Genomic DNA, 15,683 nt, shown 5'->3' with positions numbered 1-15,683 from the left:
TTTGAATCGTCTTGAGAAACAGATAAATTTATTTATATTTTTAATCTTTATAACGTTATAAATTTTATTGTGAAAGTTTTCTACAGAGAATTCTTTTCAGTTACAGTATGTTTCCATTTTTCCGGACTAATTTTGTCCTCAGATTTTCAAAAAATGTCCGGAAAATTGGGTCACCTGCAAAAAATGCATGTCCCACCAAAAATACTTAAATTTTTTTCGAGAAACAGACATTTCTCGATTTTCCGCGAAGTAAACTTCTAGCATGATTTATTTTGCAGTGCCCCACTTAAATGCCTTATAATCGGAAAAGTGTCCGGAAAAATGGACTCCGGAAAACTGGAAACAAACTGTATATTTATTTTTAATATACAGTATTTTTTTCAAAAAATTAACCTCTTTTTCAACACAAATGGACGACTTGGAAGGACAATCTCGATGGAAGATGAGATCTTACCTTTTGTCCTTGGCAGACATCATCGTTCTTGCTCTTTTTTCCCTCGGCTTGGGTGTGGCGATTATGTACCTGATTGCCTGTAAGTACTTTTAATCTGATACGATTGACATTTTTTTAGCCGGCAAATGTGACGATAACTCAGAAGAATCTCTCCCAGCAATGATGATTTCGTCTTCTGCGACAGCTTCTACTACGACTACAGCTACTACTTCTACGATCACAACAACTACTTTTGATTGCGACCCTCTTCCCAAGACCGACCGTGAATTTGATCTGTTTCTCATTTATTGCACCGGTTAATAAAACGAATTGAAAATCCAAAATATTTGGAATAGTTGGAAGATCTTTTGCGTCGGAATTTTCGATAAAAACTTTTGCATGATTTTTAGAAATAAAAGGCGTTTCCGTATGATTTTGAGGATAGCGCTTGCCCAGGTTCGAACAAGTTCTTCTGTATCGTTGTTAAAGGTGAAGTCGAACTCTTCATCGTCCGCAATTACTCTCCAGCTGAATCCTAATCTGGCTTTTTTCGACTCTATCGCATTTCAACCAGAAGTTTATGAAAGCCCTTCCTGTTACAATCGACCATGTTTGTCCTCGATCGAACAGTTCTGATTTTTCTGACGCGGACACCAATCACGAATTTTTCAATTTTAACACAGTACTTTCCCGGTGCCTCAGTACCTTGAATATCGACTGTAATTGGCTCCCAATAAAGCTTCCCATTTGAGAGCAGTAAGTCGTGCGAGACTCCTTCAAAAGTGAAGATTCCTTCGAGCTCTTTTGGTGCCAGCGATGTCTGCCGACTCAACTGAGTGTCTAGCGTCAGCCCCGAAAATCGAGACTGCCCGGTCGTTGGTCTAGAATTATTTATGTAAGAAAAAGCTCCAGTTAACCAGGCTCACTACCTATCCATCGCTTTGTCGATTTCTTTTCACAAAAAGTACAGAAAGGAAAAATGGCGTGTTGGTTGAAAACCGTGTCTAGTGCACTGTGTAAAGCTCCAGAATTGCGCCGTTGCTTCTCTCGCATCATATTTTCGAATTGGCTGCCATTCTTGGAAACGTACTGGGCTATCTTATCGATAATATTTTTCTTGCGACGTTTGTTGCGAGATTTGTTGGAGCACCGGCCGACAATTCTTTTGTCTGAAAAGAAGGAATCTTCTAAAAAAGGGTTATTTTATTTCTTTGTTTTTATTTTCGTTGACTCACGAAATAGGATAATTCTCGGCGGGGAATACGATGGGCTGATTTTTCTCTTGAGCATAGAACTAATTTGAAAATGACGCTACTTACATGTTAACAATTGCAGCAAAAATATAGGTACTTAAATTTATTTTTAACTTGATAAAACTCGAAATCAGAAGAATTGAGAGACTTTGCGTATTTTTGAGCTACAAAGAAAAATGAGCTAAAAGCTCAAACCTGGTTTTATGATGCGACTTTTTTGTGCCTCGTCCAGTGCTAGTTCTAGTTACCGTAATTTTCAATTAACCTTGACAATTACTGTATTGGTTCTCGACTCAGTTCTTGCGCTGGTGGTCGGGTACAACGCAAAAGCTCTCGATTTTTTCACAATTTTGAATATTGGAAATAGTTTTTTTGGAATTACTATTTTGTTGGAGAAGAGGTTTAGATAAAAGAGCAAAAAATATTTTGATTTCGGTACCTTTGAGGGGTACCTACCGTGCGGACTTTGGGACTGTGTCGAGAGTTCTACATGCGCATTTCTTCTCTCCAGAAAATCGATGAAGAATTTTTTATTTTTCACGGGTACTTATGTTTGCATCTTGATTTAAATAAGTGAGATTCAGCTGTGGGTTTGAAATTTTCGGGAATTTTAGAGGGAGAGCAATTTGGAAAGGCAAAGAAAAATAGAGAAGATAACCTGATCAGAATCGCGGGCGGACACCAAAACCGGTGCGGACACCGAAGCCACCACGCTTTCATCGCGGCTCTTTTAGTGATATATTTTCCTCCGGGTGCAAAATTCTCGTGTTTTTCGACTGAACCACGAGTTTACCAACTGTTGGTAAAGTTGAACATTTCGAATTGCGACCAGAAGGCATAACAAAGATTCTCACTGCTGTTGAAGAGCACATGGGTGACGCAACTGCTTTCGAACTGGAGTCCAGAATCGGCGATTTAGAATTAAGATGGGATGGAAATGTCGACGAGAAAATAGAAAACGTGACAGTTACTTTCCACAAGCGACTTGAAGAAATGGCCACAGATACCATCGGAACTATCCGTGAAGATCTGACAAAGATTTCAACCAAAACTGACACGCTGAAAACTTCAGTCGAGACTTCGGTTGCAGACTTGTCGGTGCGAGTAGAAACTGCGGTCTCGCAAAGCGGCGCACTTGAGGACGCTTTAGCGGGAACATTTTATAGATTCAAGAACGAAAAATGTGTCGCAAACTTTTGAAAGCTAGGCGTTTTTGTTTGAAGTGATAACGAGCTTTAGATACAGATAAATATAAGGGTGTGATTTTCAGCAGAAATCTTATCACCGATACCCTTAATGGGGTCACTTAACGCGAAAATTCGCTTTTCGAGACAAAAAAAAAAACTAGTTTATTTTTAAGCTGTGAAAAGGCGCTCTTTTACCACTAGATGAAATCAAAAGTGCGAAATGAGTACCTCAGGCTGAATTTCTTTTCAATGATCATCATTTCAGGATGAATTTTCTGAAAATTTCTTTCTTGTTTCTTGTTTCGACACTATTGAACAGCTTTCTACTCATTATTGTCACTCGAAACGGAGAAATTTTCGATAAATATCTTGATGAAATCTTTACAAATGCAAAAAACAGAAGCCGTAGAGATTCGATGCCAGAGATTTTCAGCTCTTCCACAAGAGCGACACCTTTACCTAACGAGAGAAAAAAAATTCATTTATTAAATGATGAATTTAAGTCAAGGTAAAGCGTCAACATAAGAATATTGGGGGATTGAATTAAGCTCTTCAGTAATCAGGATGACATTGTTTCAAAATGGAGAGATCCAGGACGTTCTTTGTCAGAATTTTTCCTGAAAGCTTTTTTCAAATAAGTAAAAGAATTCAAGTAAGCATTGATCTAGTTCTGTGGTCATCTCGCTGACAAAAACGGCAAAAATAGGCTTCCTTGATTGCTTATTATTTGTCAAAAATTTTTCCACAGAACAAAAATCAATTAATTATAAACAGAATTCAAGCTTCTTATTCTTTATCGTCTCGTGTTTTCGCGGAACCGGCCCGAAGGGATGGCAAGCCGCTTTTAAAGAAAAGCTCGAGACTTGGCTGAGTTGGTCTGTCAAGCCGTTTTTTCATGATCATTATGCAATTTGGCGGAACCGGTCCGAAGGGCCGGCAAATCGCTTTTTCTCGAACAGCTCTAGACTGGCTGAACGGGCCAAAAGGGCCCTCAAGCTACTTTTTCTTGGGCAGCTCGAGACTGGGCTGACTCGGTCCGAAGGGCCCTCAAGCCGTTTTTTCATGATCATTATGCAATTTGGCGGAACCGGTCCGAAGGGCCGGCAAATCGCTTTTTCTCGAACAGCTCTAGACTGGCTGAACGGGCCAAAAGGGCCCTCAAGCTACTTTTTCTTGGGCAGCTCGAGACTGGGCTGACTCGGTCCGAAGGGCCGTCAAGCTGTTTTCTCTTGATCTTCATGCAATTTAGCGGAACCGGTCCGAAAGGCCGGCAAGCCGCTTTTTTTTTGATTAGCTCGAAAATTGGCGTAACTTGCTCGAAGGGCGGGCAAGCTTTTTTTTACAGCTCGAGACTTTGCTGAGTCGGCACGTAGGGCCATAAAGCTGTTTTTTCTTCATCATCTGGAAATTTGGCGGAACCGGTCCGAAGGGCCGGCAAGACGCTTTTTTTTCTACAGCTCGAGACCGGGCTCAGTCGGTCCGCAGGGCCGGCGGACCGGTTTTTCTTCGAGAGTCCGCGAATAAGGTTAACCGGCCCGAAGGACCTGCAAACTGCTTATGTTTAGACAGTTGCAGACCGGAGTTGGCCCGAATTTTTCTGGGCTTATTAAAATAATTTTTATGGTTCTCTTCTAGACGTTAATGTCAATCTTTTAGTCTCGTTGAAAAATCAGATACCGTCATTACCTACGAGTCCCGTATAAGCTACGAAACTGCGATTCTTTATCCAGCGCCGTCTGCAGAGAATATATTTTTTCCTAATGAAAAAAATTCAATTGGTTTGTTTGATTTCGAGTAAATTTATACTTTTTATTTTTAAGGACACTGCGCTCTTTTCATTACTCAAGTCCTTGTTACGAATCTTTTTATGGGAATCGAATGCTTTTTGAAATGGACTTACAATCTGAGTCTGTTCGAGATATTCCTATTGACAACAAAGAAATGCAAAGGGAAGCGTTTTATTAAATTTCTGTTGACACCCTTAATATTTATTTTTATTTCGAGCAAATAAAATCAATCACTTCAGTTATTAATGTATACAAAACGCATCAAAGGACTTACCGATCAATGGTAAAACTTATTATCAGAGACGATTGTGATCGCGGCGAGCTCTTTCGGCTATCATGGCGATCGCGAAGGAGTGATGATGCCTTGGCGGGCCCTTGCGTTAATTACGTCGTTGCTCAATTTCAAAGATTGATCAAGCTGCATCATTTTCTTGACGATACAGATTCATCTCTTCTTCGAAAAACGCTTCTTGGAAATTTTATGATTAAAAAGGAATAAGGCAGAATTAATTTTTACTAGCTTAAATTTAATTTATTAAAGTGCAAGCTGTGATCCTAGCTTTCTCTTCTTATGTGAATGAGAATGATTATTATGCCTCCAAGAAATCACAAAAAGAAAATTTTTTCCAGATTCCGAAATCTTACCACGAAAAATTTACGTATTCGAAATTTATGCACGACGAAGACCGACTTTCATTTGAAAAAATTGTTGAACAGGAGAAACTCGAAATATGTAGAGCCTCCAAAATACCGGGACTAAGATTGGCGGTCGCGTTTACGTCAATGATGAAATCAGCAATCCAGGACTTTTCTCCCGAAATTTTTTGGCGAGTAATCACATTCAAGATCTTGCTGACGAAGTGATTCATAAAATACAACGACGTGGCGTTCTCGACAGTCACCTCCTAGACTTTGCGTACGCAAGGAATGGCATTCAGTTATTTCTTTAAACAGAATGAAATTCGTTCTTGAATTTCTTACTGATCTTTTATTGAATGCTTTAAAAAGTCCTTTTTTCGGATCGTATTACAGTCATAAAGAGACGCAGTCTCTCGAAGAGTCACTCAAAAATGTAATCGAAGAATTAAAGGAGAATGAACTGAAACTGGAATCAAATATTGGAACAATCAACGCAAGAATATTTGACTCGATTTCAAATGTTACAAAGACGATTCGTGCCCCTTTTGACCAGGAAACCGTTTCCTGGATACTTGATACGCAAATGAGTCGTTATAAAAAACTCACGACAGTGGCTCATTGTTTTTTGCAGCGGACAAATTTGTGCAGTGGATTAGGTAATTTTAAATTATCATTGTTATCGCAAACATTTAATTATCATATTTTGTACAATTAGAGCTTCTCAATTCACTTTTTCTTTCGCGGATTTACTCAAAAATCCGTGTTATTCCAAGCCTTATTTTTCGGATTCTCGCCGTAAAACGTGAATTTGAAAGGCCCGAAATTGGAAGCCCTGACTGTAAATGATATACGTTGGTTTTCTATAAAAATGAATTTAGACTTTCACACCGAGCAAATCTTTGTGGGGTTATGCAAAGGATCCCAAACGTCTTTCCCCAAAGATGGTGATAAAGAAACAACAAGAATCTGTGAAGAAATAGTACGAAATGGACTTTTTGAAGTCCATCATGCGAATGTGCTCCCTTATAGTAATGAAAAAACGCTTCTTGGTCTAAAGATAAATTGTAAATATTTTTATTCATTTTCGCCGGTTAATTATATTTACAGTGAAAGTATCTTTTCCGATCGGACTTACCCGGTTTCATCGCGTTGAAGTGCAATCTCGAGGCCGAATCGCCGGAAAAAAATTCGAAAAACCAGATTTTGCGGGCTCCGTCATAATTAAAAATCATATTGATGGAAAATTTAACACTTTCAAAAGAGAGAGGTATGTTTTGTGAGTTGACCATTCTAGTCAGTTTTAGTTGCCGTCATGGATTTGGAAATTTGAATTTCTTGTGCCCAGAAAATAAGATGCTTGATGGAATCGGGCGACACTCATTAGCCAGAATCAAGCAACAGGAAGTCTCAATCGGAAGAGCTCATTCACTTGAAACAGAAATTTGCTTTGAGGCTGGAATCGGAGCTTTTGCAATTGACAGATCAGTAGAACCCCCTTTCGTATAATGGATTCGGGTGAATATATTTCGACGACATAATCTTAAAATCTCGTTCAGATGGAGTTGTCTGCTGCGAGAGAAGGCAATCACCGTACGCAATTATTGTTGCTAGTCGAAATATGACAATTCCACCGATTTCAAATGATTATGAGATTGAGTTTTCTCTTACAAATTCATATCAGTTCGAATTATTAATGAAAGAAAATTACGGAATTCAACATCAAATCTTGTCAATAATTGATAATGAGCTGAATCTTACCTCTTTAGAATTTACGGCGCTTGATGAATTTGCAAGCACGTATAAATTTGTAGGTTTTCAAATATTCTCGCCGGGATACTGGCAAAAATTAGTCGCATGTTTGGGAAATAAAACTATCTCATTTATTTTACTTCTTTGGATTTCTCTCCTTCTGCTTAGTCTGATTCTTATAATTCAAATCTGGAAAAAATCGCCTTTTGTATTTATTGTACTCGGTTTCCTTTGTTTAGTTTGTTTTGGCTCATTTTTTATTTAAAATACTGTTGTTTTTGGCAAAAAGATTTTTTTTTAATTCATATTTAAGGTTAAGACAATGCTTTTCTCGAAAATCATTATCATCTTGTTCGGATGTGGATATTTATGGTTAGATAAATCAAGGTTTTTCCGATGATTAATCGATTTTAAGCGACTCTGCTCCAACGGATTTGACTCGAATCGACTTGCCGCTCTCAATTGCTGGAGAAACAGTCTTTCAGCTTGAAAAACATATACTTTCCTATCTATTTGATCCAAAATTTCTCGCAATTTTAGTTTTTGCTTGTCTTGTGCGCTGGATAAATAACAACATCAGATTTATAGTTTTTGTCATAATTATCTTTTGTGTTGAAAATATTTACAATAGATTCTCTGCTTTCATGTCTGAGAAATAAATTTTTTTTTTCTGCGAATTCGTTTGTTTATTGTTTTTCTTTCTTAATATCTTGATTCAAAAAAGATTGGTGATGGCTGTCGTTCTGGGAATAATTTCAGCATTGCTGATTTTGATACTTTTGACCTCATATTTTTTGAGCGCTCTTTTCGTTTCCGGTTATCGTCCGATCGGGCCAATCGTCGTGATGCAAGGTTTTCGAATTCGACTTGTTCTTTCATCAACCTCGTTCTTTAGATACTCCAAACTTCTTTCAATGCTTAAATTGTGGCGAGTTTAGAAGCAGTGAGAACGACGATCACTTTGCAGAATGCACTGGTATATAATAAATCATTCAAATCGTTTAAGGACCCCCCCCCCACGTCAAGTGATTTAGGAACTTTTTGGCTAAAAATGCCGGAAATCAGCGGCAGAAAGAAATCCAATTAAGGGGACTTTCTAGAGACCGATGACCAGGTTCGTGAGGACCAGGTTCGTAGGGCAAGGTTCGTTGGAGCCATGTTTGAAAAATGGTTCGAGTGACTAGGTTCGTGGGTTTTTAAATAGTAAAGATTTCCGTCAGTAATCGAAATGAGTTGTTGACTAGGTTCATAGGACTAGGTTCGTGTGACTAGGTTCGTGTGACTAGGTTCGTCTGAATAGGTTCGTGAGTTTTTAAATAGTAAAGATTTTTGGTCAGTAAAGGAAACGTGTTTGACTAGGTTCGTGAGACTAGGTTCGTGGAATTTGGATTTTTATATACTCACATTTGGTTTAAATCCCACATTTTGCTTATTCAAAAACCCACGAACCTAGTCCCACGAACCTAGTCAAACACGTTTCCTTTACTGACCAAAAATCTTTGCTATTTAAAAACTCACGAACCTAGTCAGACGAACCTAGTCACACGAACCTAGTCACACGAACCTAGTCCAACGAACCTAGTCCTCACGAACCTAGTCGTCATTCCCACTTTCTGAGACTAGTAAGCTTTCTCGGTTATGCTGCAAAAATTATACTTTGAAAAAATTTTGCAGCGACATATTTTTTGCTTTGATGACCCAAATTAAGAGACTTTTTTCGAAAATTTTGGATCAAAAAGAGTCCCTTATTTTTGACTCCGACCGTTATACAGAAGAATGATTCTCAGAACTAATCAAATCCATTTGTTAAAATCGTCAAACTTGACAGGGGGTCCTTAAATAAAATTAAGGGATCACTTGCCGAAAGTGTAAAAGGACATTCACAGGGCCCGAAAATTACAATGAACATTTGGTTTTCGGTTGCGCTCCGAAACGGTATGCAGCTCCACAAACAATAATTATGCCAGCAAAAAACAAATCTAAATGTACGTCATTAGATATTTCGCTTGTTTTCAATTATTTGTAGCCCGTCAAGGTCACAAAATGAAAAGAACCTGCCCATACTGTCTTCAAACGATGTCGCAAAATGAATATTATCGGGAGCATAAACAAAAATGCTTTGGAATTGTCTGCATGGCCTGTAAAACTACCGTTCCGATCACCTTATTTGACCGTCATTCGATGATTTGCAGAACTAATTTTTCGAAAAATCCATACTCGTCTTATCAGAAGAAGGACATAGAGGATATATTGGCTGATGATGAACGAATCAGCACTGAGAATGATAAGACACCAGAATATGACAGTGCAAAGCGAAGAAAATCTTATCAAACAAAAAAACGCTCACTGGAAGCTTCGGAACTCGAGACAGAGCTGACTTTACAACTGTCCCAGGATAACAATGATGACGACATCTCAGACAAGATAAAAACGACAGTTGCGCGAGTTCAAACAATCCTTGATCCATTGGATCCTGAAACGAGACATTGCGTTGAATACGCGCTAAATCTTGTACCATTGGAAGTAATCGGCGGCCTGATCGAAAAAATTCGTAATCATGATGTCTCGAGACGTATTCTAGCGTCACTTATCCCAGAAACCCCTGGACCTCTTGTCAAAAAATTCATCATGAGAAGTTTCGACTCTATTGGCGTTTCTCGCTTTAGGGTTCAAACGGCAATATCCGACCGAGAAAAACTCCAAAATGGCCCTGACTGTCCTGATCTTCGCAAAAAACGTATTGAAACTCTTACAGATGATGAAAAAGAGGCCTTAGTAAAAATTTGGTACGCTTCGTCAACTCCAGTTGTTGGAAAGCAATCGATGATGATAATCGACCCATTAAAATGCACTCCGTTGCACAAACGCTTTTATGATCAGTATGGGAGAGTTTGACAAAAATCCAATTTGAAATTCTTAGATGAAATTTATATCAACAGGCAAGAATTTTTACAATTTATTTAATTTGTCAAACTTCAAAAGTGCGTTTTATGAGGAAAAAAAAATTGGTCAGAAGAGCGCTCAAATTATGAGGGTTCAAAAATATGTTCTTTGTAAAAGTTTGCCGGAGATCTACGCTGAAGTTAATGAAATTTCTTCAAAATTCACACCATACTTAATTAACAAGGAAAGGCTTATAATAGTTTTATGCAATTTCTTATAATTGAAAGACAGACTTAAATAAGCTATAAAAGGTCAGACCGAAAAATATTATAACAAGATCTTCCGATCATTTCTGGCAGCACCAATGTCTTTGCTCGAGTTGCACAAATGCGGAGGCATCTACAGTGCATCTCAATCAAATTATCCGTGAAAATTTACCGCAGGAATCTCGGTCCTCTCATAAATGGATTACAGTGTCTTCGATTCTGGAAAAAACTGTCTGCGGAACAAATTCTTTTGAGAATATTATGTGCGCAGACAGCAAAAAATACTCAAGTAGGTTTGTTTTCATTTTCTTGTTTAAAATTTTTACAAGGCTGCTTCGCTCACTCAACTCAGCAAAATGGTTGTGTTAAATGTCATCACAAATGCTCTTCGAAGTCAGTTGAAGAAGCAATCAATGACCTGCTTAAAAACGTGCAGACTACTGGAAAGATCTATCGACTACCACATTTTCGATCTGATAAAAAGGCGCATGGAAACACTCTTTGGATACCGAGAGGCTCCGAGGAATGCATGATGGATTTCAGAAGAGCGAAAGAATTTTGCATTCAAAGCTTGTCAGAAATCCAAGCTCATTGGTTTGACAAGGTTCATGCAAAAGAGAACAAAATTATCTGCCGGGCTGGGGATGTGGAGATTGATCGAAAATTCATTTATGTTGAGGTTTATCTTAAATTAGTATCAGATCATTTAAACTTAACTTAGTTCGATTATGGCCGATCATTTACACTTCTTCCTTCAATGCGAACTCAAGGACAGTATTTGGTATTGATTATTAGTTAGTTAGTTAAATCAAACTTAATTTCAGAACACTCGACCAATCGCTCCGTTAACATATCTTTTCACGATTTTCGATGATCTTACCGAATCCTGGAGACGATTTGTCATCCATGGTATATCTCAGAAGAAGTCAACCAGTCACATAAAAGATCTTGAAACCATTGCTTTTCGTAAAGCTTCTGACGAAGGTATCGACATTGCGGACAAACATATCGTTATTTGCTCAGATAACTCAGGAATGGTCATAAAATTTTCAGCTGTGATTTATAGGAATGACGACTTAGCTCGTGAAGACTAGGTTCGTGGGACTAGGTTCGTGGTTGGTTCTGCCAGAGTATTGAAATCGGGCTATATTTTAGGGCAGTAAGGGAAATGGGTTGATGACTAGGTTCGTGGGACTAGGTTCGTGAGTTTCTAAATGGTTAAAATTTAAGAGCAGTAAAGGAAATGGATTGATGACTAGGTTCGTGGGACTAGGTTCGTGGGACTTTGTTCGTGTGAGTAGGTTCGTGAGTTTTTAAATAGTAGAAATTTACCCTTGTCTTCACGAACCTAGTCCCGAGAACCTAGTCATCAACCCATTTCCTTTACTGACCGAAAATCTATACTATTTAAAAACTCACGAACCTAGTCACACGAACCTAGTCATCAGCCAATTTCCCTTATTGCCCGAAAATTTTTGCAATTTAAAAACTCACGAACCTAGTCCCACGAACCTAGTTATCAACCCATTTCCCTTACTGTCCGAAAATGCCGACGATACAAAAAAATCCATATAAAATCATATTTCCACGAACCTAGTCACACCAATTATTTTCTCCGACATGGCACCTACGAACCTAGTCTAACGAACCTAGTCCTCACGAACCTGGTCATCCCTCTCTGATTTATCGATGCGAACCGAATTGTGACCATATTTAAGGATCAGAATTTAAAAATAAGTATTCCTTGGCGATGCTTCGGAATCTGAGAAGTTCGACGATACGCTTTAAGGCTCCAGCCCACGGAAAGATTCGGTGAAATTTTTTTTAATTGCCTGTTCTTAAGGTTTAGACTTTCGATTTCAATTTAAAATCCAAATCTTTGAGTATCATTGATGCCTACCATTCTATGGTTCCTGCAACCGCACAGAGACTGAACGCGCGTGATGAGGGGCTTGATATTGATTCGTTGATTTGCGGACTTGAATTGGAAGAAGAACGACTCAAGAACGAAAGGCCTGAAGACACATATTTCGAGAGATTCTTTGTTAATTTGGACAATTATCCAATTTTGCCAAGGGAAGAGCTCATTGGATCATTCCAATGCCGTCGTGTCAGAATGGCAACTTGGAACAGCGACAGGCAGAAAGTGGTCTTAACCAACACTATCTGCAGTCCTGATTGCACGCAATGCAACAGTGGAGAATTCGAAAACTGCAAAATATACGATCATTCTGTTAGTGAGCGAGTTGTCGAATATGTTCGTGAAGATCCAAAGAAAAATCAAACCAATTATCTTCCAAGTCCTCCAGCAAAAAAGAAAAAAAGCACATTAATTGAAGAATTCAAAAGCTTATTCACTGGAAAAGAGACTGAAGAAGAAAACGAAACTGAAGAGCAGATTGATGACAGATCGACTCAGCGACGAAATGTCTATGAAGAGGAGCCTAAAAAAATCTTATCCGACTCTCAAACATGGACTGCCTTATTCAGTCAACAAATTCGTCTTGCCTCAATTGAAAATCGACAATCGAGCTGTTTCTCGAAAAATCGAAGGAATGAAGCGAAAGAATGATCTTGAATACAATCGTCAGATAACCGCGAGAAAAAATTCCTTCTACAAAAATAAAACATATTTTATAGATCAGAGTTCAAAATCAAGCATTCTTAATGTCTTAATTTTCTCTCAATCTCCGTTTTCATAACTTCAAGAATGCCATTCTGAACTCTGAGAAAGATATCTTCAGTCATCTCGTCAAAAACATGAATGATCAGCAGTCAGATGATGTCTTGATTGTGGATCCCAACATTACCAGTGCAATTCTTACGTCTTTTCAACAGGATAAATCAACGATTTTGGAAAGAATAAAATTTTTTTATCCGACGTCCGCGCGAGAATTCAAAAGAATAATATTCACATTTCTTCTGAACGAAAATGCACATAAAGACCGAAAATTTATCGCATCAGGAAGAAAAGTTGGTCATTTCTTTGCTGTTGGACTCTTACGAGACTCTCAGAAAATTATTCTTCGCGATCATGTTCCCGACTCTCCGGATGATTATTGGCACTATCGTATGATGACCTCATAATTTAAGTATAAAAATTTTAAATTTAGTTGGAAAAATCCTCATTGAAATCTACGACTATCTTTGGAATACCGAAGTCGAATGCATTTTACCGCCATTTACTCCACAATACGATAACGATTGCGGTCCTTTGGCTTTAGCCAATTCTGAGATGCTCGCGACAGCAAATATCGAACAATTAATTAACAAATATACTTTTTCTGCAGAAGATTTTATTGAACTGCGTAAAATTCATCGTTATTTCTGGGCCGAAAATATCTACCATTGTAATGATTATTTCAAATAAAATAATTGCTTATAAATAATTTGAAAATTTTGTTCTCTACGTCAAACAGGAATATTAGAAATAAGCTCACGTGACTTAAAATGTTCGAGAATTAAGGGTGTCGAAGGGTCGCCTCTGACAAAAGATGAAAAAATTTAAATTCGTAGTTTTGTCACAGCTACCGGAAGAAAATTGGTAAAAGTCGAATTTGAAGTATCATTTGAAGCGATCGTGGGGATTTATAGATTATAAATTTACTTTGATGCCAAATTTATGTTACAAAATAAGGATTGATTAAAAACTGGACGAAAAATCAGATGTTATTTATGAGCGGAAGAAACCTTAACTGACGCAGAAAAAAAAACGAAGTCGATGATGACACCCTTAAATCTAACAAAAAATCAAATTTTTGGATGAGATTTTCGCGGGCACTGATTTTTCCCTATTTTTGTCCGATTTTTGTTGCGTTTAAACGAGCTGTTTGACGCCCGAAAAGCCTGATCGCTCGATTTGTCCAGAATTTCACTCTGATTGATTCTGAAGTCAGGGATGATTGTTTTTTGCACTGATAAATCAGCCTTCGAACCAGTGAGCGAAATATGATTTTCACAAGTTTTTTTCGCTAAATTGATTAATTTGTCTTTATCACGCTTTCTACGTTTAATTTTTTTAACCAAATAGCAAAAATTTGGAAAATTTTGAGTTAGAAAATCTAAATTATAATACTTATCTGGAAGCTTGAATGGCTCCATTCTCTGAATCATTTCTAGCGGCATTCCTGCCGTTTTGGCAATTCCTCCATGATCCATTCTCTTTTTCACTTGTGCTTCTGCGATTTCTTCTTTCTTCTTTTCTTCATCAGTTTTCTTTTGAATCTCCATTTTTAATATTTTGCCTCTTTCGAAAAAAGATTTTCGATTTCTGAGGGTTCAAATTTTACGCATCAGTTGACAATTTGCGCTCCAGGACATCACAAGTTCAACCTTTCAAGGGTAGAACATCAAATTGAAGCGGCGCGCCTCGCTCGATGAGCGCCCCGCTGTGACCTATTTTTCAGATTGCTGTAATTTCTGAATTATTTTATGTTTTCCATCGAGCTTGTTTTGAGAAGCTCGAGTTTCAAAAATTTTCCAGTTGAGAGAATTCTAGCAGAAAATTCCGACGACGATCTTTTCCACGCTTTTGAAGAAAGATACCCCCTGACAATGAGCTTGAAGAAGTGATGGAAATCAAAATGGTCAAAAACTTCATCATGTACCTTCAAGACGTTCCCCGATTCGGAAAGCACTTAAACAACGGCTGCCACTGCTTCAAAGATAACGGAAAGGATTATTTGAAAAACGCGACTTTTTGAAAACCGCAAGATAGATCAAATCAAGTTTGCCAAGATCATCAAAAGTGCCATCATTCGATTATGGGCAAAATCACGAGTGAACTTTCAGGGTATTCGGGGGGCATAAAATGAGTGAAAACTGCAGAGGAAGCACTCTTTGGAGCTAATTTATTCATCAAATGTGTACGCTCCGAGTTTCATAAACGAGCCCTTCCTCGCTCAATCATTTTAATAAGCTAAGTCAATCTGAATCCTCTCAAATCCATCATTCAAATTTATTTTACACAATTCTGCGGTTTCTTCTTCAAAGATTGTGTATTTAGCCGCTACCAGATGCCCAGAAGATCACAAAAAATGAGCACCAAACATATCTTCTTTCCAGGAAAAAATTGAGGAAATTGGATTTTTTGCGTTTTATCTTTGCCGGGTTTTTTTGAAGGGAGGAACATTAATCGATGGGCCCTTTTTGTACTTTGGAGGATAAGAGTCGAGTCGCTCAATTGATCAGTACTTGATTGAATTTCAAGCTTTAGGTGTTTTTTTGAGAGAAAATTCCTTTTTGATGAGCTAAATACATCTACTGTAGCCGCTAGATGTTTGCCAATAATTTTAATCATGTGGAAATTCCAGCAAAGTTGAGAAACTGGAAGAGGAGCTAAACAAGAGGTCGATTGAGGATGATAAAGGTCAAAGCTGGCTATTTCGAAAGCGAAATTGAAGAGGTTTAAAGCTGAGCGTGAGAAGTTAGGCTCGCTTTTGAAGGAATGCACGATGAACATGCAACTTGTTGGCGTCTTTAACGTT

At 38.1% G+C, this 15,683-nt stretch overlaps 3 protein-coding genes and 1 long non-coding RNA gene across 4 annotated transcripts; all 4 read left to right on the top strand.

The window, feature by feature from the left end:
* The first annotated feature begins 332 nt into the window (after positions 1-332).
* Positions 333-769, top strand: LOC145699649 (uncharacterized). Its single transcript, XM_081776921.1, has 2 exons — positions 333-533; positions 573-769. Exons 1-2 carry the CDS (start codon positions 410-412, stop codon positions 752-754), a joined length of 306 nt encoding a protein of 101 aa, XP_081633047.1. The 5' UTR covers positions 333-409; the 3' UTR covers positions 755-769.
* Positions 770-3,123: 2,354 nt separating this feature from the next.
* LOC145696661 (uncharacterized) lies at positions 3,124-4,823 on the top strand. The gene is made up of 3 exons (XR_014133820.1): positions 3,124-3,381; positions 4,530-4,651; positions 4,694-4,823. It is a non-coding gene; the product is annotated as an uncharacterized LOC145696661 (long non-coding RNA).
* Positions 4,824-5,605: 782 nt separating this feature from the next.
* LOC145699294 (uncharacterized) lies at positions 5,606-7,317 on the top strand. The gene is made up of 5 exons (XM_081776564.1): positions 5,606-5,955; positions 6,178-6,363; positions 6,407-6,566; positions 6,604-6,814; positions 6,856-7,317. The coding sequence occupies exons 1-4, from the start codon at positions 5,616-5,618 to the stop codon at positions 6,803-6,805; spliced, it is 888 nt and encodes a 295-aa protein (XP_081632690.1). The 5' UTR covers positions 5,606-5,615; the 3' UTR covers positions 6,806-6,814; positions 6,856-7,317.
* A 630-nt stretch (positions 7,318-7,947) lies between these two features.
* On the top strand, positions 7,948-9,943 carry LOC145697807 (uncharacterized). Its single transcript, XM_081775019.1, has 3 exons — positions 7,948-8,024; positions 8,899-9,033; positions 9,075-9,943. Exons 2-3 carry the CDS (start codon positions 9,009-9,011, stop codon positions 9,941-9,943), a joined length of 894 nt encoding a protein of 297 aa, XP_081631145.1. The 5' UTR covers positions 7,948-8,024; positions 8,899-9,008.
* The last annotated feature ends 5,740 nt before the right edge of the window (positions 9,944-15,683 follow it).

This window comes from Oikopleura dioica, chromosome 2, assembly GCF_907165135.1.
Source record: "Oikopleura dioica chromosome 2, OKI2018_I68_1.0, whole genome shotgun sequence".
Classification (NCBI taxonomy): Eukaryota; Metazoa; Chordata; class Appendicularia; order Copelata; family Oikopleuridae; genus Oikopleura; species Oikopleura dioica.
Note: the sequence above shows the minus strand (reverse complement) of the source record. Positions and strands in the feature narration are given on the sequence as shown.

Coding starts and splice junctions, on each gene's coding strand:
- LOC145699649 (XM_081776921.1), top strand. CDS start 410: ATGGACGACTTGGAAGGACAATCTCGATGGAAGATGAGATCTTACCTT. Junction 534..572: donor GATTATGTACCTGATTGCCT/GTAAGTACTTTT, acceptor ACATTTTTTTAG/CCGGCAAATGTGACGATAAC.
- LOC145699294 (XM_081776564.1), top strand. CDS start 5,616: ATGAAATTCGTTCTTGAATTTCTTACTGATCTTTTATTGAATGCTTTA. Junction 5,956..6,177: donor AAATTTGTGCAGTGGATTAG/GTAATTTTAAAT, acceptor AAATGAATTTAG/ACTTTCACACCGAGCAAATC. Junction 6,567..6,603: donor AACACTTTCAAAAGAGAGAG/GTATGTTTTGTG, acceptor AGTCAGTTTTAG/TTGCCGTCATGGATTTGGAA.
- LOC145697807 (XM_081775019.1), top strand. CDS start 9,009: ATGCCAGCAAAAAACAAATCTAAAT. Junction 9,034..9,074: donor AGCAAAAAACAAATCTAAAT/GTACGTCATTAG, acceptor AATTATTTGTAG/CCCGTCAAGGTCACAAAATG.